This window comes from Mytilus trossulus, chromosome 7 (genome assembly GCF_036588685.1).
Source record: "Mytilus trossulus isolate FHL-02 chromosome 7, PNRI_Mtr1.1.1.hap1, whole genome shotgun sequence".
Taxonomy (NCBI): domain Eukaryota; kingdom Metazoa; phylum Mollusca; class Bivalvia; order Mytilida; family Mytilidae; genus Mytilus; species Mytilus trossulus.
In genome coordinates, this window is record NC_086379.1 from 82,135,302 (window position 1) to 82,159,844 (window position 24,543).

The 24,543-nt window shown below is 32.0% G+C and overlaps 1 protein-coding gene across 1 annotated transcript; it reads left to right on the top strand.

Annotated features, from left to right (window-relative positions):
* The first annotated feature begins 6,268 nt into the window (after window positions 1–6,268).
* LOC134725982 (E3 ubiquitin-protein ligase ZNF598-like) lies at window positions 6,269–14,150 on the top strand. Its single transcript, XM_063590329.1, has 6 exons — window positions 6,269–6,631; window positions 8,266–8,508; window positions 9,237–9,448; window positions 9,733–9,968; window positions 10,584–10,710; window positions 11,262–14,150. Exons 1-6 carry the CDS (start codon window positions 6,473–6,475, stop codon window positions 13,243–13,245), a joined length of 2,961 nt encoding a protein of 986 aa, XP_063446399.1. The 5' UTR covers window positions 6,269–6,472; the 3' UTR covers window positions 13,246–14,150.
* Window positions 14,151–24,543: the final 10,393 nt, after the last annotated feature.

Sequence of the window (24,543 nt, forward strand, 5' to 3'; positions counted from 1 at the left end):
TTAAATTTAAAAGCACCTCTTTTTTATATAGAAGTGCTATCTGCTTGGAAACGTTTCAAGGGTATTTTCATCCCGTTAAATGCATTTCATGTTAGAAAAGAATTTATTTGGTTCAATCCGTTTATCAAGGTTAACAGAACGAGTATTTTTTACAGATCTTGGTACACGAAAGGCATAAGGTTCATTAATGATATTGTAGATGATAAAGGCGAATTTTTGTCTCATGACGCTATTAACAAAAAATATAATTTAAATGTTACTTTTGTAGACATTCTTTCTATTAAACTTGCTATACCACGTGACTGGAAAGATTTGTTATTACAACAACACATGTCACCTAAGAGCAACTCTTTTGGATTCGTTTTTGAGCATGAGAATAAAAAAATGCCTATTAGCAAATTATATACTAAAGATGTATATTCACTTTTTATCGATCGGGTAAGTGTTTCTCCCATTTCACAACAAAGGTGGGAAGAAAGTTTTAATATAGAAATTAGTGACGAAAAGTGGAACAATATTTATTCACTAGCTTTTAAATGTACTATTGAAAGCAAACTACAAGCTTTTCAATATAAAGTGTTACACAGAATAGTCTCACATAATTATCTCCTTGAAAAATATAAACTTTCTTTAACTAATGAGTGTGCCAGTTGTAAAGAAATAGAAACTATAGAGCATAAATTTTTTGAATGTATAGAAATAAAACGATTTTGGAGAGAATTTTCTAATTGGTGGCATTTAGTTTTTGGAGTAAAAATATTTTTAAATAAAGACAGTGTCATTTTTGGTATATTGAATTCTGATAACTTAGTGTTAAACTATTGTATTTTACAGGCAAAATATTACATTCATTATGTAAAGTACACACAATTAGACAGATTGTTTATATCTGTGCAAGCTTTTCTCAAATTTTTGAAAAGACGTCTGGAGATATTAGAATATTTATATCTTTCTAAAGACAAGCACGAGTCATTTGTCGACAGATGGGGGGAATTTATGGAAGTTATTAATTAATTAAATTTTATTCTCGATATGATCATGTATATTTAATGTATTCCAAAGTATCTTTTACTTGTATCATATACCGATTATTCAAATCATTTACTTGTATTTGTTTTTACTATGTCTTATTCGTAAAATATCAATAGTATGACTATGCCATATGTCAATCACTTATATATTGCAAAAATGTATGTATGTATGTATGCACTGTAGCTTGAACACCAAAAAGATCAATAAAAAATAAAAAAAAGAAATACTTTGAGAAATAAAAGAGAAATTAGCAATTTTATCTGGTCCGGTCATTGTCGAGGTTGGTCCTGTCAGCCAGCGATGGTCATGTCACGTTTTTGAAAGTTTTTGAAAATAAACCTATATTTTTTATAACATTTTTGTTTCAAAATATGGCATACTATTTTATATTTCAAATCTGAGATAATTTCTTTGAAAAATAAAAAAGTTATTAGCATTTTTATTTGGTCCTGTCATTCTCGATGTTGGTCCTGTCATTATCAGAATTGGTCATGTCACGTTTTCTACAGTTTCTTACAATTTTTTTAATTTTTTTTTCTTAAATCTATATATCAAATGATGAAACCTTATTATATTTCAAATTTGAGATCAATCCTTCAAGAACCGAAAAAGTTATTAGCATTTCTCATTTGGTCCTGTCATTCGGTCCTGTCATTCGGTCCAGTCATTAGTGTAACCCCATAAACAGGGAAACATCAAAATACGGTTAGCGATCCCGGTCACAATTTTTTTAACGGTTTTATCTAAATCTTTGATTACACTTGCTCGAAAACTAGCTATAGTACACATTGTTTTCTATTCATTTGTCAAGATGAGATCAGAAAACTTGAGTTTGATTCGAAGTGTTTTAAAAGTACAAACAGAGACCTGGGAACTATATATAGTAGTCTCAGATATAACATAATTATATAATCTTAAATTATAACTTCAATTTACATATTTCAAATATTTGCTGGGACTATACTTACCACTATGATTATTATAATAGTCCCAGATATTTGTAAAAAGGCTGCAAGGCAATTCAATTTTTGAAAAGAATGGGGAAAAACCTCTAATCCAACTCCTAGCTTGTACAATAGGCGTTGACCAGTGTTGAACTTGTGACTTCTTCGAAAGCTTTGCAAAATCCAATAATATGATATCAATCTGAGCTCTCTTTGATTTCAGTTTTTCTTCTACTCCTTGGCTTTTTGATATCAGCTGTGATTCCCATGATCGTTTGGAGCGGAATCCATCACGTTGGCAATCTGTCAGAATATTGAAGTTATCTATAGATGTCTCATGATGAACGAACGAATAACATGTTTAAGAACTTTACTAATAACTGATGTGAGGGACACTGGCCGGTAATATGATGAGACATTGCGCTCTCATTTCTTTAAAAAAAATATGGTGCAATGACTCTCTACAGTGTGTGTGTGATGGTACTATCTCTGAGTTTATGGAGTACTGATTTTATATAGGTCCTGTATTATTCTTAATATTTATTAATGATTTGCCTTTATGGAATCCTAATCATAATACTGATCTTTTTGCTGATGATAGCACTATTTCTATATTTGATAAAGATAAGTCAGACACTCAATGTTGTATTAGAAAATATTTGTCATTGGCAGGCCTGGGGTAATGGTAATTTGTAATTGTAATGCATTGTAATATTACTTTTTTAGGATGTAATGCCAAGTCATTTGTAATGCACATTATCTGCATAACAATTACATGTAATGTAATGATTACTTTAGTTAAAAATTGATGTAATGCCTCCATTACAGTACATTACTTTTTATTACAAATTGGTAAAATATATAAAATTGAAAAATATTGTATAATAAAAATAAAATATTAACAAAAACAAAAGAAAGTATGGAATAACATTTTTGTCACATGACTCATTGTGTTGATAAAAACAAAATTTTAGCTATAGTTAATGTGTCAAAAACTAAAACAATGTGTATAGGTTCAAAACATTGCAATAACACATTAAATGTATCCATTAATGGCCAACAAATTACTGAAAGTCAATGTGAAAAAGTCCTTGGTATTTTAATTGACGCCACTCTTTCCTAGAATGATCAAATTAATCATATAATCAAACCAGAGGCTCTAAAGAGCCTGTGTCGCTCACCTTGGTATATGAGCATATTAAGCAAAGAACACAGATGAATTCATGACAAAATTGTGTTTTGGTGATGGTGATGTGTTTGTAGATATAACTTTACAGAACACTCTTGCTATTAACAATATATATATCTATAATGCACTTTTTTTGCCCAGTAGTTATAGGGAAAACATTTTGTAAAAATATACCAAAATTTACAAAATTTAGAAAAATTGTTAAAATTGACTATAAAGGTAAATAAATCCTTAAGGGGTCAATTGACCATTTTGGTCATGTTGACTCATGTGTAGATCTTACTTTGGTGAACATTGTTGCTGTTTTAAGTTTATCTCTATTTATTATAATATTCAAGATAAAACCCAAAACGGCAAAATTTCCTTAAAATTACAAATTCAGGGGCGACAACCAAACAACCGATTGTCCTATTCATTTGATAATATCAGGGCAGATAGATCTTGACATTTTTACCCTGTAGATTTGCTCTATATGCTTTGGTTTCAGAGTAATAAGCCAAACTGACATTTTACCCCTTTGTTCTATTTTGAGCCATGGCGGCCATCTTGGTTGGTTGGCCGGGTCATCGAACACATATTTTTACCTAGACACCCCAGTGGTGATTGTGGCCAAGTTTGGTTGAATTTTATCCATAAGTTTAAGAGGAGAACATTTTGTAAAAGTTAACAGAAGACGACGACGGACGACGGACGACGGACTCCAAGTGATGAGAAAAGCTCACTTGGCCCTTCGCGCCAGATAGGTGTGCTAAAAATTCAATTCTTCATTAGCGTTATAAAAAAGAAGCATGCAAATATACTTGAAGCACCATGAACGAATTCTATTTTACAATGCGTATACGTATATTCTTCCACATTTGGATTCACTGTTGTTCAGTATGGGGAAACTGTAACAAGATTTTAGTTGACAGTTGACTAAAATTGCAAAAAAGGTCAGCTAGAATTATTCTTAAAGAACACGATATTAGTAACCATCTATTGAACTATTTAAGAATTTCGGAATTATTCCAATTACTAAGTGAGTACTTTACCGCAGGTCATTATTAATGTATAAATCAAAACATGAAGTGGCACCAAAATATTTTTTTAAACTGCATTTTTTAACGATAATAAAAAGACTACAAAAAACTCTAGACCATAGAAAATGACTGATTGCTGTAATTTTATTGGGTCATTTCCATGTAATTTTAATAGATCATTTCAAGGATACCTTGTTCCTGTTAACGCGGCATTCGATTTTTACTTTACTAAAATTTACAAGTATATGCCCTGAATGGCACCAATATAAAAAAAAAGTGGTATGATTGCCAAATATAAGACAACTCTCCACAAGAGACCAAAATGGCACAGAAATTAACAACTATAGGTCACCGTACGGCTATTAAACGAGAAAACTAACGGCCTTATTTATTTACAAAAAATGAACGAAAAACAAGTATGTAACACATATACACAAACGACAACAACTGAATTACAGGATCCCGATTGAAGAAAGGCACATATATACATAATGTGACGGGATCAGACATGTTAGTGGGACCCCAACCCTCCCTCTAACCTTGGATAGTGGTATAACAATACATAAGAACGAACTATAAAATCAAAAACTATAGACAAAAAAGTGGACGTGGCCGGGTACTTGTAGATCCCAACATAAAAAAAACACTCAGGTACTGATCTGAAAGTACTCGCAGTTAACTGACATATATAGTTCAAAGCCCAAGACGGTTAAACATTCTCAAATAGATAGAGAGGTTTCTAAATACGCTTGGAAGGTTAATGTCTTTCTAATCAAGTAAACTCTTTCTAATTTTAACAATGGTCACTCGTGCAAGTTGGCACTACCAAACTCGGTACCGATACAAAAATAATCTTTTCAAGTAAAATTGAAATAAGAAAATGGTCGCATGTTATCGTCAAAGACTATCATTTGTTTGTTTTGGTCAAAATCTAGCTACTAGCAAAAACAAAACATCAAAACATTCTTTAAAAATATGGAGAATAAAAACGTTGTCCATTAGCGTATAAATTTCATCGTGAAAAACAGTCGTTAATGATTTAATCAACCCAAAAGGCACTGTCTGAGGCACAAATCAAAACCAACAAACATTAGATAAATGTTATTCAAGACACCGATAATAGAGTACTCCCAGTTACTGAAAACAAGTGTTTTAAAAGCCAAGTACAACCAATAAAAAACGAACAATGCTATAACAGTCGGTATCAATCATTACACATCCTACGGATTTAGGTTGACGGACTTCGTAAAAAGTCTAAGAAATACATAACATTGTGCAATGCCAAAAATACATGTATATAAAACCGTTATCAGATGGATGTGAATCATGGTAACTCATAGCACATATATAGCAAAAAATATATACGTATTTTTGGGTGGAAAACAAAACCAATTATATTACAAAAACTAAAAGAAAACGTTATTTAAAGTTTTTTTCAACAGTGTAAAATTGATTATCTTTAAGAATAAATTTCTTCTTAGTTGGTATGATCTGTTGTGTTTAATTATTTTTATTTTTTATTTTACGATATTTATATTATGTGTTCTAGCATGCTTTGACACCATTTTCGTCATTAGAACATGCATTGTATGTTGAAACATGTTTTGTTTACATCACTTTTGTAAACAAACGTATGTAAGGGACGACATCAAAAGTTCAATGAAGGAAAAAAAACTTAATTCACATAGTGTTTTCACTGACTTCTAGACCCCCTCTTAACTTAATTTGGGAAAATTGATTGAACCATACAGATATATGTAAAAATCAATGTCAGATAATCAAATATTGCAGCAGTTCAACCGCCACCCCCAAACTATTTGAATGATTTTTTTTTTGTCTTACATTGATCTTTTGATCTTTGATGTCGTCCCTATAAAGATCATGTAATATTATCTTTCAATTAAGGACCATGTACGGGATACGAGACATAATTTAATTTATAATTTTCGAAAGAAGAGAAAATATGTTATTTATCAATATGTATATGATTATAGTTGTTTAAAACTTTATTTTCCGTTCCAATGAAGTTATTCACTTTTAATGTTTAAATAAAAAATAAAAGGAAAAAGAAAAAAGAACACAGCAACTGATGACGTAGTAAGATATTGCACAATCAAACCGAAAGCTGGGTCACTGCTTCTATTTTTGGTATCAATTTTCTATAAAAGACTTTACAAGTTGCACAACCCTATTAGTTTACACAACTTAGATTGTTCAGAATTGAAAGAGAAACTTAATTAGTTTAACTTTAATCTAGTAACATCACCTGATTGACAAACTTTGAAGAAATGGAGTCCCGTATGTCCTCCTGTCCTGTTTGCCACGAGGGCATCGATGTGTTTGCTGTTGGTTGCTGTGATCATGTCATCTGCTTTAAGTGTTCATGTCGAATGCGTGTACTCTGTGAACAGTTCTATTGTCCTATATGTCGTACAGACCTACCACAGGTTAGTCTCTCTAAAAGTAAAATCAACCAGATGGTGAAGGGTGAGATTTCATTTTGACATTTATATAATATCAGTTTTCTTACACAGGCTCTGTGTATCTCTTTCATTATATTTGTGTGTATGTTCTTTTACATTATTTTACAATAACAGTCAGTCAGGGGTACTACTTGTACAAGTTAATTTTATTAACTAGAAGAATTAAAAAAATATATAAGTACATATAATGTGTGGATAATCTCCCCTTTTTTCTCTCAAAAATTTACTTGTACAAGTAAATTTTTCTTACAATCCCACAAAATCCTAAAGTTTTTAGATATAAAATCATGCTTTTACTGATTTTTCCCAGGTTTGCTCATTTTTTTTATATTATTTAATGTTCAACGGATAGCTACTACAATGTAGCTACATGTATATAGTCTGATGCCCCAGACTAGTAAAATTTCATTTGGACAAGTAATTATATAAGTTTTTGCAAAACTTAGTTTGGACCAACCAAAAAATTGTCAGGATATTGGTCTTCGGTCTAGTAGTTGAAAAAGTTTTTGGTGCAGACTGTCTTATTAATTCAACAAACATTCACAAAGAATCTGATTAAGCAAAGATCTTGCATATTTGCGCAAGCCCTTCAAAAATTGCTCCTTTGGGACTTGTAAATGAGCAGTGTTATGAAGATAACCATGATAACAGACAAATGGGAACCCCACCAAAAACTAGGGGTTATCTCTGGTGCTCAGGAAGTGTAAGCAGATCCTGCTCCACATGTGGCACCCGTTGTGCTACTTATGAGATAACGAACACGGTAAATAGTCTAATTCGGTAGGTCACATTTATGAAAGGGAAGGGAATTGTATTTACGTATGGAACATATCTGATAACATTTGTGAAACAGTTATTCCATAAAGGTCAACCAACTCGTGATGTCAGCCATAAAATTTACGAAGAGATGATTTCACCTTTACCATTTGGAACTCATGCTTTAATAGCTTCGTTGTGAGCAACAAACAACCATCTATCAAGAAAGTCAACTTGCACCATACTAGCAAACATGCATGTATTATGTCAACTCTTAACACTGCAAATTTGTATCATTATGAACATGTACACCTCTGTAAACATGTGCGATTAAAAATATATACAATATACACATGTTTTATTAATTGTTTTCACAAATCTCATTAAACAATTATTGTCTTTCTCCATATTCAACATTGCTCATAGACTTATATTGTTTGTATCTTTATATACATGTAACCTTCTGTTACCATACTAGTTAATCATTTAATTTAGGATGTAACACATCTTTTGATTGACTGACGTTATGTTTATCAGCTCATAAACCTATTTTTTTTCATATGACCATGACGTCATCAACATTTTTTCATGGTTTACTCTGGTTTAAAATGGAATTTACAAGTAGAATTGAATTATAAGAAATAACTGTAATAAATTATATTCTTTTATTGTGTGCATGATTATGTGCTTAATCAACATGATTAATTTTACATCTTTGATCCAATTATTAAATTGTGATTGGTATCATATTGTCTAACACATTTAACATCTTGAAATTCATTGCATATATACATTTTCAAATGTACAATGTTGTTACTAAGTCGTTATGTTTTCTATTGTAGGTTTATCTGATAAAGGAGGCATTAAAATTTAGTGAAATTCCTAGATATGGATATATTCCAAATAGGAGGAACAAGATCTTTTTCCAAAATGAGGATATTAAACACTCCTTTGATAATATTCTGGAGAATCGCTGTCAGATCTGTGCCCATGCCAGGCCTGAAAGATCCTTCAAAGATTTACAGAATCATTTAAGAAAACAACACACTTTGTTCTATTGTAACCTTTGTGTGGATCATTTAACGGTAAACATTTACAAGTTTTGAAACTTTAGACAACTATAAGAAAGGAGCAGTAATAGGATAGTCTATATGACAACTTTCCACAAGAGTCCTGACGATGTAAGCAACTAATAAGTATGGCCTTCAACAATGAGCAAAATCCATACTGCCCTACTATCATGACTTTATCGCACCACAGGAAAATTATCACGCTTTGAGTGGTTTAATGTGCCACGTGGTGACCCCCTATGACACTGTAGGGGTTAGTAAATTTCATAGGGGGTTCATGATGCGTTAATGGTGACGTCATCTATTAATGTTGTTGTGTTTCATTGTTTATTTTCCAACAAAACTCAGCAGAAAAAGTGTAGCGTGCGATAAATTTGTTATAATGCCTCACCCCCTTTGGATTTTACTAACCCTCTATGGATTCGTAGGGGGTCAGTAGCGAACCACAAAACTTATAATAGTCTTCCATAAAAAGCCCTGAAATAAGATTTCTGTACAAACAAACATTGGTGTAAAAATTACCATGAAATCAACATTACACTTACTGATAAAATGTACACAAGTTATTTTAATTGATGGATTGAAACATGTATAGGCTATTTTCTATTAGTTTAACAGTTACTTATGTTTAACATGTTTAAGGAATAAAGTGATCAACATCTGTTCAGGTTAAATGAAAGTAGTGCTAAACAAATAATCAATTAAAATCTCTGTTTTAATTTAATTTTTGAACTCTATTTCAGTTATTGCCATCGGAGAGAAAGTTTTATAATCGTCAAGATTTAGCCACTCATCGTCGTCAAGGAGACAAAGATGATAAATCTTATAAAGGTCATCCTAATTGTGAATTTTGTGATGAAAGATACTTTGATAAAGACGAGTTGTATAGACATTTACGTAAAGATCATTATTTCTGTCACTTCTGTGACCCAGAGGGATGTAGTGAATTTTATAAGTAAGTCAAACATTTTTTGTAATCTCCTATAATTCATTCAAAAGTTTCTAGATTTCAGAATGTGTCTAGTTCACACATACCCTATTACTTTATAAAACATGCATGTATAACTATAGTGTTTTCTGTAGATATTTCATATAGTATCCTGGCAACAAAAAAATATATACTTGAAGCTTTGTTATTGTTATGTTGCAAAGAAAAAAAAACACTTTTCTTTTTGATGTGGATTTACAATGATTAACTGAAACTTTGACCATTGATCTATTTATATACCATCTTTTCAGTGACTATCAATCGTTGAGGAATCATTTTGGAGAGAAGCATTATTTATGTCAGGATGGAGACTGCGCTGGTGTAGAGGTGCGTCTGACTCATGCTTTCCGTTCCAAGATAGATTTCCAGGCTCATACAACAGCAGAACATGCTAATAACCTAACCAAAGCTCAGGCTAAACAGTTACGTACCATAGACATAGATTATCAGTTACCAAGGAGGGAAACTCAGAGAAGGAGAGATAGGGGTAAGTCATCATCAAATCAATTATTAGAATTATGATAGATCTATCTGACAACATGTTAATTTTTTAAGGCATTTACATTCTTTCAACATTATATTATGCTCTATAACATGTCTAACAAATTTTAGTATCCTTTAATTGATGATTTCTTTAAACTGATTATAAAATTTGTTATAATGTGTAAAACGTATAAATTTAATTATTTCTGAGCTATTTGTTATTTGGGATACTTTTACAGATCTATCACATTTATTAAAACTGTTAATTTAATTCTTCTTAGTAATAATTCTTTTACAAGTTTACAAAATCACAAATACCAATCTCTTGTTGTTAGTTGTAAATATTCACAATAATAAATACTTGATATGAATTATTGATATGATTACACAGAAAACACATAGATTTTTTGGACAGGGTCTATTATAGCTGACTATGCAGTATGGGCTGTGCTCATTGTTGAAGGCCGTACAGTGACCTATAGTTATTAATGTCTGTGTCATTTTGGTCTTTTGTGGATAGTTGTCTCATTGGCAATCATACCATATCTTCTCTTTTATATTGTCTCTTTTAAATATTCCCCATTTTATTCTCAATCTTATATTTTATTGATAATTTTAGGTGGTGTAAATACTGGTGATTATGAAGATGTTCGACCTGTACAGACACAAGTATTCCATAATAATAGAGGCTCCAGGGGGAGACAAAGATATGAGGAACCTAGAGGGTATAGAAGAGGAAACTTCAGGTAATACACACATGTAAATAACAGGTAGATATATAACCTAGAAAACAATACACAAAACAAGATAACTTAAAAGAAATGAGACAGATACATCCAATAAAAGATACCAACTAAGACAACACATATTTAGCTTTTGTCAATACAAACTTACAACCTAATCAAAATGTAGAGTGAAACTGACCCCAAAAAAAATGAATTGGAACACATTTTCAATAAAACAGAAGTTTCAGTTGCAAGAATATATTATTTTTCTTAGGAAGTTTTGAGGAATCAATTCTTTTAGCCTTACATAAAAGTTTTGGGCTTTTTTTGTGTAGTATATATACATAAACATTCTACTGATTAATAGTATAAAAACTTAACAATCATTATGACAATTCTCTTGTTGCATGCAAAATATCATGATTGTCTGGGAGATTGCTCTAGATGTACCTGGTACCTCAAATAAAAGGGAAATTAAATATATGACAGCATCTTAAAACACATTTATGTTTTTATTCTACTATCAGTTAGATTTTAGTGAGGTTTAATTATATTTTATTTCTTTTTAACAGTGAAGAAGATGTTCAGAAAGCTATTCATGCTTCTTTAGATGTCATGAAAGAAAAAGAAAAAGTGGAAGAACAACCAGAAAAGGAAGAAGAAGAAGAAGTCAAAGTTTTACGTAATACTAAGAACTTCCCTGTTCTAGGTAACAAAGATTTACGTGTGGACTCGCCTGATGATTCAGATCATAAGGATTCTGACTCTGAAGCGTTAGACTTCTCTATGGCACAACAAATAGCACTGAAAAACAAAAGATCTGTTCAAGTTGGTAGACTTATATCAGAAGAATTTCCCTCGTTATCTGGAGAACCATCTACCAAAGATAAAACTGCTGAGACATTAGAAAAGAAACCAGCAAATGTTAAAACATCAAAACCAGAACCTATTGTTAAATCACAACCTGTTTCTAAATCTGTATCCAAACCTGTATCTAAGTTCACAGTTTCTAAAGGACCGGTGGTGGATGATTTTCCTGGACTGCCCACTAAATCATCCAGTATCAACAGTGCTTTAGGTTCAGCCAAGTGGGTTCCTAAACAGACTGCCAAAGAAACAAAACAAGCTGCTGCCATGCCTGTACAAGTTACTATGAATGTCTCCGCTAATAACCAAAAATCATCAAAAAACAAAACAAAATCATCTAATAAGGCATTTCAAGATGAAAAAGACTTTCCATCTTTAGGAGGACAGCCTAAGTCAACAAGTGCATCAGATATGAACTGGTTACAAAAATCTGCCAAAGTGAAGAGTAAGCCTTTACAAGAAAGGAAACCTATCGACTGGTTTGATGCAGATAATGACTTTGATTTTAGTATTGAAAATGTAACAAAATTATCTAAACCTATTCTTACTGATGATAAAAATTCTAATACTAGTGATTCTAAAAAGAAAAAGAAGAAGAAAGACAAATCTAAACCGTCCGATAATGATATTATTAATGATTCAAAGCCTATTGGTGGTTCCAGTTTAGATAGTATTGCAAGTAGTCTATTTAGTTCTAAAGAAGTTACAAACAAGGAACCAGTCAAAGTTGAAAGTCCAAAGGTTGTCAGAAAAGAAGAAAGTGATAGGTCAGCAAGTCCTGAAAATTTCAAAATAGTTCACAAGAAAGTCAAAACTGCAGATATCCCTGAAGATGACAATAAATTTTCAATACTCAGCAACGAAACTGAAATAAAACCCTTTATTGAGAGCAAGCCAAGATTTGTACCAAAACAGAATGATAAAAATCTTAAATTAGATGATTTCCCATCACTGGGATCGAGTAATCAGTCCAAAGCACCACCACCAGGATTCGCTAAACCTCTGCCATCAAACAGCAGTGTGTCATCAGCAAAGCCACCAGGATTCAATAATGTCTCTTCCTCTAATAGACCTCCTCCAGGCTTTGCTATGCCTACATCCTCGCAAAAAAATGGTCATTCAACATCGGAGGAAAAGTCCTGCACTTTCACATTGAAAAATATCATGCCGATGATGACCGAAATGAGCAACTTTGATTATGTGGCTCCAGAGAATTCTAAAGTAAGAAATCAGAAACTGATTGGCGATATTAGGTTACATTTAGGAGAAGACATGGAGAACTTTGATCAGTTTAAAACTGTGTCTGCATCATTCCGGCAAGGAACAACAGATGCTACTGAGTATTACAAACAGTGTGAACAGTTGATAGGGAAGGACAATTTTGACATTATATTCCCTGAACTTCTGGTCCTTCTACCGAATATAAACAAACAACAAGAACTTTTAACCACCTACAAATCTATTCAGGAGAAAAACAAAAGTGGTCATGTGATCAGGATTTCTGGTAAGAGTGCCGACGCTCCTTGGAAACAAACATCAAACTTTCAGACCTGTCCGACATGTCGACAGGTGCTCCTCTCCTCAGATTACAAGGAACACACTTCTATACACGGTAGTGCCTCAGACTTCCCTTCTCTAGGGGACGGAGGTGGAGGACATTGTCTAAGGTCATGGGTCAAAGGAAAATAAATTGTGTCACCCTGCTAAGTATGAAGAGAAAACAATTAACTCACATTGTTTTATGTATTTAATTTGTATAACAATAGTTTTAGGGCAAATTTTAGAATAATATGGTTGTCACATTATCAAAGCTTCAAGAGATTGTTTGGTTTGTAATTTATTGTTAAAATAATATCATCACTTTATGTTTGTTTATAAGTTTTCATTCCTGATGTCCTTTTACATGTTTTAAAAACCAATGTTGTTATACAAATTGTCAATCAGGGTACTAGAGTTATGTCCCCTTGAAAATATTTTTAAAAAGATGTCCATTTGGATGATAATCCCTAAATATAGACATGCACTGTTTTTGGAATGTTGCCCTTTTGCCTATATAAATACTTTTTCACGTATTTTATAATTTGTGTTACTCGTACTATTTATGGCCTTCTTTAAAACCATTTTGTTTATGATCTTGTTGTTAATGAGATTTGCCTTCTCAAATATAATTTAATTTTTGGGTCTACCTTATTATGTTATTAAAACAGAATGAAGTTTGGTTTTGATTTTTTTTTCAAATTGAACATATTCATTTTTGTCATTCAAAAGTTTTTTAAACTAAATATTTTGATTCAATAGCTTTCAATCATGTTTGTCAATTAAGAAGACTTGAAAAAACAAGCTTAAAATTATTAAAAGACAATGTCATGGATATTTTCCCCATTGAATCTTAATGAACTGCATGAGCTGATCATGTGACTAATGATAACAGGTAGCTTATAATACATATTTGTACTTCATTGTTGTGCTGATAAATTTAAATAAGATGAACAATGCATTGTTATGTAAAATTAAAAACATCAGGAACATGATCAACCTACAATTCTTTGAAGAAGCTTGATAAAGCTAATAATAAATCTTAATCAGAATCTTGAGTTGCTGTGAATTATTATATGACCACATACATGTATAAGTGTAATACCACCAAATCATAGTATGTTACATCCATTGCATACGAAAATGTTACATCCATTGCATACGAAAAAGGGTTGTAAACAGATATTATCAAATTTGACATACTTAGTATCAGTGCAGTTCTGAGTCATAAACATAAATATTTGGTGATTTTCAAAACACCATTCTTCTTTATTTTGGAGATTTCATAAAGTATTTTGGCAACTTGATCAGGTTACATGGGTACTTCAGCCTGTCCTCAGGAAAGAAAGGGATGGAAATTGGATTGGTTAACTTCCAGTGATGGTTATTTGTCTCTTACTCAGTGACAAAGTTGAAGAGGACTTTAGGTTTGCACTCTGTCCCTCTGTCCATGAGTCAGTCTGGCAAATTAGGTATCCAGACTTTTTTTCTTCATGTTTGAAGATATTGATTTGATTTTTATACGACCGCAAATTTTGAAAAAATTTTCGTCGTATATTGCTATCACGTTGGAGTCGTCGTCGTCGTCGTCGTCGTCGTCGTCCGAATACTTTTAGTTTTCGCACTCTAACTTTAGTAAAAGTGAATAGAAATCTATGAAATTTTAACACAAGGTTTATGACCATAAAAGGAAGGCTGGTATTGATTTTGGGAGTTTTGGTCCCAACATTTTAGGAATTAGGGGCCAAAAAGGGCCCAAATAAGCATTTTCTTGGTTTTCGCACTTTAACTTTAGTTTACGTAAATAGAAATCTATGAAATTTTGACACAAGGTTTATAACCACAAAATAAAGGTTGGGATTGATTTTGGGAGTTTTATTTTCAACAGTTTAGGAATTAGGGGCCAAAAAGGGCCCAAATAAGCATTATTCTTGGTTTTCCCACAATAACTTTAGTTAAAGGAAATAGAAATCAATGAAATTTAAACACAATGTTTATGACCACAAAAGGAAGGTTGGTATTGATTTTGGGAGTTTCGGTCCCAACAGTTTAGGAATTAGGGGCCAAAAAGGGACCCAAATAAGCATTTTTCTTGGTTTTCGCACCATAGCGTTAGTATAAGTGAATAGAAATCTATGAAATTTAAACACAAGGTTTATGACTATAAAAGGAAGGTTGGTATTGATTTTGGAAGTTTTGGTCCCAACAGTTAAGGAAAAAGGGGCCCAAAGGGTCCAAAATTAAACTTTGTTTGATTTCATCAAAATTGAATAATTGGGGTTCTTTAATATGCCGAATCTAACTGTGTATGTAGATTCTTAATTTTTGGTCCCGTTTTCAAATTGGTCTACATTAAGGTCCAAAGGGTCCAAAATTAAACTTAGTTTGATTTTAACAAAAATTGAAACCTTGGGGTTCTTTGATATGCTGAATCTAAAAATGTACTTAGATTTTTGATAATTGGCCCAGTTTTCAAGTTGGCCCAAATCGGGGTCCAAAATTAAACATTGTTTGATTTCATCAAAAATTGAATAATTGGGGTTCTTTGATATGCCAAATCTAACTGTGTATGTAGATTCTTAATTTTTGGTCCAGTTTTAAAATTGGTCTAAATTAAAGTGCAAAGGGTCCAAAATTAAACTAAGTTTGATTTTAACAAAAAATAAATTCTTGGGCCTCTTTGATATGCTGAATCTAAACATGTACTTAGATTTTTGATTATGGGCCCAGTTTTCAAGTTGGTCCAAATCAGGATCTAAAATTATTATATTAAGTATTGTGCAATAGCAAGTCTTTTCAATTGCACAGTATTGTGCAATGGCAAGAAATATCTAATTTCACAATATTGTGAAATAGCAAATTTTTTTTTAATTAAGAGTTATCTTTCTTTGTCTAGTATAGTAAGCAAGAAATATCTGCAAGAATTTTTTTTAATTGGAGTTATCTTTCTTTGTCCAGAATCAACTTAAATCTTTGTTATATACAATATACAATGTATATTCACTTTTTACTACCAACTGATAAATTTAAATATTCTTTACCATTCAGTGATAACAAGCAGTTTTTTTACATCATGTATTTAAATGAGTAGTAATTGTTGCAAACTCCATTAGAATATTTTAATTGAAATTAGTTTTGGAATAAGGGAAAGGGGGATGTGAATAAAAAATTGGGTTAAATTTTTCTCATTTGAAATTTCATAAATAAAAAGAAAATTTCTTCAAACATTTTTTTGAGAGGATTAATATTCAACAGCATAGTGAATTGCTCTAAGAGAAAACAAAAATTTTAAGTTCATTTGAATACATTCATTCTGTGTCAGAAACCTATGCTGTGTCAACTATTTAATCACAATCCAAATTTAGAGCGGAATCCAGCTTGAATGTTGTGTCCAAACTTGCCTCAAACGTTCAGGGTTCAACCTCTGCGGTCGTATAAAGCTACGCCCTGCGGAGCATCTGGTTATTGATGTATTGTTTTATTATGACAAGAAACAGGTTAAGTGCCATTTTCACGATTTTAGATTTTCTCCTTGTTCAGTCAAAGCGATTTCCCTAGCTAGAATTAATTTTTGTTTGAAAAATTTATTAATTACTAGATTTCTGTTTAAAGGGAAAACTCGTTTTTTAAAAGATTTGTAAAAAGACATCGTATTTTGATAAATGCCATTTTGGAATTTTTCCCTTTTCTTTAGTAAATTGTAAATTGTTGGAAGAATTTAGTGGTAAATTAATTTGTTATTTTATGTAGTTATATAGATCAAGTTAGAATTTCATTCAGTTACTATGTATTGCAATACTCACAGAATGCTTGTAATCTTATAAATATGCATTGAAACATTATGTGAAATTTTGTCTGTAGTACCGGACAGGATAAAACTTTACTGATGCCAGGTTTTTTATACGACCGCAAAAATTGAAAATTTTCTGGTTGTATATTGGTATGACGTTGGTGTCGTCGTTGTCACAAGACATTTTGTTTTTGCACTATATTTTTAATATGAGCAAATAGAAATCTATGAAATTAAAACACAAGGTTTATGACCATAAAAGGAAGGTTGGGATTGATTTTGGGAGTTTTGGTCCCTACAGTTTAGGAATTAAATGCCAAAAAGGGCCCAAATAAGCATTTTTCTTGGTTTTCGTACAATAACTTTAGTATAAGTAAACAAAAATCTATGAAATTTAACATAAGGTTAATGACCACAAAAGGAAGTTTTAATCTCAACAGTTTAGGAATAGGGGCCATAAAAAGGTCCCAAATAAGCATTTTTCTTGTTATTTGCACAATAACTTTAGTATAAGTAAATTGAAATCTATTAAATTTTAACACAAGGTTTATGACCACAAAAGGAAGGTTGGGATTGATTTAGGGAGTTTTGGTCCCAACAGTTTAGGAATTAGGGGTCAAAAGGGTCCAAAATAAAACTTTGTTTTTGTTTGATTTCATCAAAAAAATGAATTATTGGGGTTCTTTGATATGGCAAATCTAACCATATATTTAGATTCTTAATTTTTGGTCCTGTTTTCAATTTGGTCTACATTATGGTCCAAAGAGTCCAAAATTTAAGTTAGTTTGATTTAAAAAAAAATATTGAATTCTTTGGGTTCTTTGATATGCTGAATCTAAACATTTACTTAGAATTTTGATTATGGGCCCAGTTTTCAAGTTGGTCAAAATGGAGGTCCAAAATAATAAACTTTGTTTAATTTAAACAAAAATTGAATATAAGGGGTTCTTCAATATGCTGAATCTAAACCATGTATTTAGAATTTTAATATTTGGGCCCGGTTAACAAATTGGTCCACATTGAGGTCTAAAGGGTCTAAAATTGAACATTATTTGATTTCATCAAAAATTGAGTTCTTTGGTTTCTATGATATGTTGAATCTAACCATGTATTTAGATTTTGGATATTGGACCATGATAGGTAAATGTCCAATTTAAAATTTTAAAGTTTTTAAGTTCTTAGACCACATTCATTCTGTGTCAGAAACCTATATTATGTCAGCTTTTTAATCACAATCCAAATTCAGAGCTGTATCAAGCTTAAAAGAGGGACGAAAGATACCAAAGGGACAGTCAAACTCATAAATCTAAAATAAACTGACAACGCCATGACTAAAAATTAAAAAAGAAAAACAGACAAACAATAGTACACATGATACAACATAGAAAACTAAAGAATAAACCCCACCAACCCCACCAAAAACTAGGGGTGATCTTAGGTGCTCTGGAAGGGTAAGCAGATCCTGCTCCACATGTGGCACCTGTCATATTAAATGTTGTGTCCATACTTGCCCCAACTGTTCAGGGTTCAACCTCTGTGGTCGCATAAATCTGCGCCTTGCGGAGCATCTGGTTTAAATTTGAAATACAAATAAATTCTGTACAATTTTTTGAAAAGTGCAAAAGACTAATAAAGGAAAAACAATGGTAGTATTACATCTATACTGAATATAGAGTATTACATTATCAATATTTTTAACTTCGGCATACATATTTCTTTGTTTTCTAGCGATGTACATTTCCATCAATATCCATATACTCAAAAGTTGTTCATATCATTGTCCTTAATTTTTTGGTGAAAAATCATACCACATCAACATGACAACATCTTCGGTAGCCCAGGGTTATGATCCACACCCCACCTATCCAGTTCATAAGAGAAGAGAAGAGAAGTCGATCGTAACCCTGGGCTGGAGAAGATTCCAAGACAACAGCTGATTAATTTTTATAAGGAACTATTTTTCTGTTTCCAATCTGGAATTCATCAATAATTTGATGCATATGGAGACTACATCTTTACTATCTTGTTTTAAGAAAAATATTATAGTATTGAAATGTAGCAACCTTTAGACAACCATCTGATTTGATAGAGGGATGAAGTTTTTTTCAAGTAGGTGTAGACTGTGTGTAGATTTAGCATATGAGGATATCATTAATAACAGAGCCAATTGTCACAAACCTAAATCTTATCCATCATCTGAGCGTTTACATTAAGGTTAATATACTAGTTTAGTCCACCAGCTATGCATGCAGCATGAATCCCATGTTTAAGGGGGCAAAGTGAGATCACAAACATACTGAACTCCGAGGAAGATCGGTAAGTTCCTTATCAAAGTAAAATCACAAACACTGAACTCAGAGGGAAATCAATTTGGAAAGTCCATAATCACATGGCAAAATCAAAAAACAAAACGCATCAAACGAATGGATAACAACTGTCATATTTCTGGCTTTGTACAGGCATTTTCTTATGTAGAAATGGTGGATTGAACCGGGTTTTATAGATAGTTAAACCTCTCACTTGTATAAAAGTTGCATCAAATTCCATAATATTGACAACGATGTGTGAACAAAACAAACGGACATAATCGATAAAAATTTCAAAAGTTGTACAGCAGTCAACATTGTTTTAAAATCTTAATAACAATAAATGCAAACAAATATGTTACAAAGAAGCACAAAAAGGCATATAGACAAAGAAAAAAATGAAAGACAAGAATACAAAAATGTACTGTAGCACAATTACACAATGGCGGGATGTATAAGGACAGAGCCATTTCATGTGTTCCAAAATGCAAGTGATTCTCTTAATATTTTGAAATTCAAGATATGGATCAAATCTTACCTGTGTGAATAGAAGATATGTAGCAATTTTATAAGAAGTAGACATCCAATTTCAAAGACATTTAATGATAAACGTACAAAAGACATGCACATTTTAATACACCTTCGGTCTATAAATGCTATGTATTTAAACGATTATCAACGATTTGCCATCGACACCCCATCTCCTGAGAAAGTAGAATAACTATGTAAACAACCATCAGATTTTAGACTTGGAGCAATTGATTATTTTTTGGGTGCTGCAACCGAAACAAGTAGGATATATGAGACAGAGGAATGTTTTAAATCAAGCCTTTAACATCTCAACAGGAAGAGATGGTCAATACCATAATGTGTGTAATAATGGTGCATGTGTTGACAGTTGTCCTTGTTTAATAAGAGACGAGCCTATTGTTTCTTTCATCATAAAAGTTTCCCTGGTAAGATACGTTGTTCATTTACTATAAGATAATAGTATAATAGCTTTAACTTACTTTTGTCTATGTAATAGAAACACAAAAACCACCGTGCCATGTTTTTTAATGATATAATTTTGTGTTTTGTGCATATAGTTTAAAGCATATTAACATGGGTTCGTTTAAAGGGTGTTGCGTACTGGTAGTATAAATTAATGTGAGAATAGTTATTTATATAAGAACTATAGAATCTTTGTTAGGTGTATATGTATTAGTCAAACATTGTTAACATAAAGTCTAGAGCAATTGGTCCTCAATGCTCTTCAACTTCGTACTTTATTTCGCCTTTTTAACTTTTTTAGGATTTGTGCGTCACTGATGAGTCTTTTGTAGACGAAACGCGCGTCTGGCTTATATACAAAATTTTATTTTGGTATCTATGATGAGTTTATTTACCTTAATTTCATCTTTCAATTAAATAGACGATGTTCCGAGTTCGTCTAGTAGGGATCGCAAAACACTAAACATGTCCGTTTAGGAGGGTCATAAAACATTGAAACATTGTACACCATAACGGATTTATAAAATATTGAAATGTCTGTTTTAAAGGGGCCGTACAACATCGAATTTGTCTGAAGTTATCAAACCTAACCTATGCATGACATTGTCTTTCACACAGTATAATCCATCACTTATCTCCGGAATACTCTCACTGTAACAACATTTTTTTAGGTTTCATTTATCGTTGTCCATAATCCGCATGATATAGCTGTAACATACAGAATATAAGGGATACTAATGATACACATGACTATAGTATTCGTCCCATTAACAGGACTAGCAGATTTAAAGACCAAGCCATGTCAGTATAACATTGATGGTTATTCAACATACCTAATTGATATATGGCCAATACACGCCAACAGAGACAGTTAGACCTAGCTACATCGTTACATAAATTTAAACCCAGAACAGAAATAATAGGCTTAGGCATATATTGTTATCAAAAGACTTCAACAGGAACCGCAATTATTATATCTGCTAGAACTGACACTTGAAGAATATATATGACCATGGTGAAATACTACCCTTCTTTATGTATAGCTCCGATTCCTTTCACGGATTTGGCTATACTTTTTGGACCTTTTGGATTAAAGCTCTTCATCTTTTATATAAGCTTTGGATTTCAAATATTTTGGCCACGAGCATCACTGAAGAGACATGAATTGTCGAAATGCGCATCTGGTGCAGGAAAATTGATATCGTTAATGTTTTTACTACAATGAATATAAGGATACCACAAAAGACAGAAGAATGCATCATGGAGAAGTTGCAGAAGACAGAATCATTTGGTAGTGCACATATTGACGAGAGGATAGGAAGAAAGAAAGTATTTCATGTATTATATTCATATCATAAGACATGTTTAAGTAACCATGACAACAGACATTTCGAAACTTTATCACGGAAAAAAAATCACACTTTCACCAAAACAGGTATTTCAATATATATATCGTTCTTTCTGATTATGGTCGTTTTTATTAGCATCCATGCATATCAGTACGAAGCAGAATGTATTCAATGCCATAGTTTTGAGTTAAATGATTCCTAAATTGATGGATTGATGAGTGATTTTAAAAAGCACAGCGGCAAACATGTAACGCATATTTATATCTAGGCATAGAACCACTTAATCAATCAGGTCGGTTTTGCAATGAGGGTTTACCGGAAGAAGGAAACACATTTAAAAACTTACTACACAATTTGGTTTGCTGGATAGAGACAGTGGACCCCTTAATGATTTGCTGCAGGCCAAGGACTATTTTAAAGTAGAAAAGCTATGAATTCAATGTCTCCATTCTTACCAGGGATCCATATTTATACAAAGTGACAAAATGCTGCGCTTCTTTTGCGTCGTTTTAGTAGAGAAATGACCATATGTGTATAAAAAAGGAAAATTACAAAAGTACTTACCTTCGAGGAACATTCAAAACGGAAAGTTCTTATCAAATGTCCAAAATCAAAAGCTCGAACACATCAAACGAATGCATAGATACTGTCATATTAATAACTTGGAACAAGAATTTCTTATGTAGAAAAAGGTCGATTGAACCTGGTTTTATAGCTAGCTAAACCTCTCACTTGTATGACAGTCACATTAAATTTTATCTATTGACAACGATGATTGAACAAAACATACGGACACAATAGGTAAAAATGTCAATAATATGGGTACAGCAGTAATCATTCTATTATAAACTTGATTACTATAAAAACAAACAAATATGCAACAAAGAAGCACAAAAAGGCATAAAAAGTTTGGTACTATATGGTTCTTTATTATATAAATTAATCTATAATATTATACGTCTCAAGCTGTCTCGTATACGTTTAGTAAAACATAACCTCCAGCAAACGCTTCATTTTTGTTTTGGTTAACTATGTGAATTTCGTGTTGCCTTTTGGTATCGACCAGGAAGTTTCGGGATACAATACATTAGTAATATTATATAACAAAGTATATAGTACTTAAACTTGGCAGCCGCAATGCACTTCAAAGACCAAATAGTCAGTTGAGAAAAGAGATAGTTGACGACAAACATGTCAACATTAGTTTTGACCACCGTTTCTGTTATTCTGTGCTGTGCATTATTCATGTCTGTGGAATCAAGAAAATCGTACGAGGAATTTCTTTTAGCTAGAATTGACCAAGATGTGCACACGCTGCGATATCGACTTAGTGGAACAGGTATGATATTATTAAACCAATCGGCATCGTAAATCGACCGGTTATGATATACGAACACTTAGATGTAACATAAAAGGACTAAAAATAAATTATAAAACTGAATGGTCCTTTGAATAGAAGGTTACTTTTTTTTATTTGATCCAACTTATATAAAGCCCTCAGTAAAGAAAAAGGAAAATATTCTCCATGGATATAATTATACTTACAGGAACCGAAAATTTCTCCTTGACAACATCTCTGTACGATTTGGTGATAAAGATTATAAACACGTTCCAGGTCTTCAGATCTTATGGGCACAAAGTCCTCTCCGATAATATTCAACGATGTCTCCTAGTTCCTTCTTTTGTGTGTTGGACTTACATTTTGATGGTTTAAACGCAAAACGTATTGGATCTAAGTTTAAATAGAGATTACAGATTCATATGATCTTAATATAGGAGAGTTAAAAAATCTTTATTTATCCAAAATAGTGTTTCAAGGTTATAGAAAATCATCAACCATTTCTTTCTGTATAATCCTTTATCAATCAGGTTCTCTGTGAACGAATGTGGCTCATCAACGAATTCTGACACGAGTCACGCGACAGGTAACACTAGTTGCGTAGAAATTGCTGACCATTTTGGGTCACACAAGTTCCACCTATATTTTGGTTGGGTTTGTATTACCAGTTTCGTCGTTTCTTTTGTGTTAAATTATTTGATGCTTTTCCATTTCTGTCATTTATTGATAATTAGAGTATATCTAACAAATAAATGTATTTTTAGTGCCAACTGTAACAACTAAAGAATTAGGATCGACATACATCCGTTGGGGCCATAACCGATGTCCAACAAAGTCAACTATAGTTTATGAAGGTATGTACGCATATCGGTAATGATTAAAGACAATGCTAAAACCATTGTTACAAACCTTGAGTCTCTAAAACTCAACCATCTATACTTTTTCAGCTTAGTACATGATTTCATCCTACAATTTATATACGATTGAACGTTTAATTAACTGATACCCAAGCGTTGCGTTGATTCTTTTAAAAAGAAATCGACATCGTTGAATGAAGTTTGACAGAAACAGTAATTTGATACATTACCCGTATTTATAATAAATTTATTTGCATCTCAATACTGCCAACGGCACAAAAAAAAACAACCCCAAACATACCATTGCATTCCATGGAAAACGTTCAATACCAGTCTGACCATTCCCTCATTCTATGGAAGTCAACAGGCTTTCGATAATTTAGGTTTTTATGTTTGCCCCGAATATATAAATTTAGTTTTTTACTTCAAAATATATTTGCTTATATTAATTATTTTGTGATGGAATTATCAACTCTTTACAACTAAATTTATTTTCCTAATATAACGAAGATATAACCATGAATAGTAAAATGAGTGATTGCATTAAACGTTTAACATTCTTTTAAAACTAGATGAAATAAACACAAATTTATAGCAGACCAGTGTCCTGTGATTATGATGGAATCACCTACTAGGCAATCATGGGACAATTTCTTATAATAATTTAAAGTTCGTGACTAGACAATTGAAAATCAGTGTATAATAAAACAAAGACAAGTGCGACATCAAAATCCTCTACCCAAACGCCTATGTTTGAATGTTTATTTGAACAAACATCAATGCTCATTTTGTTTTTAATACAGGTTTTGTTGCTGGG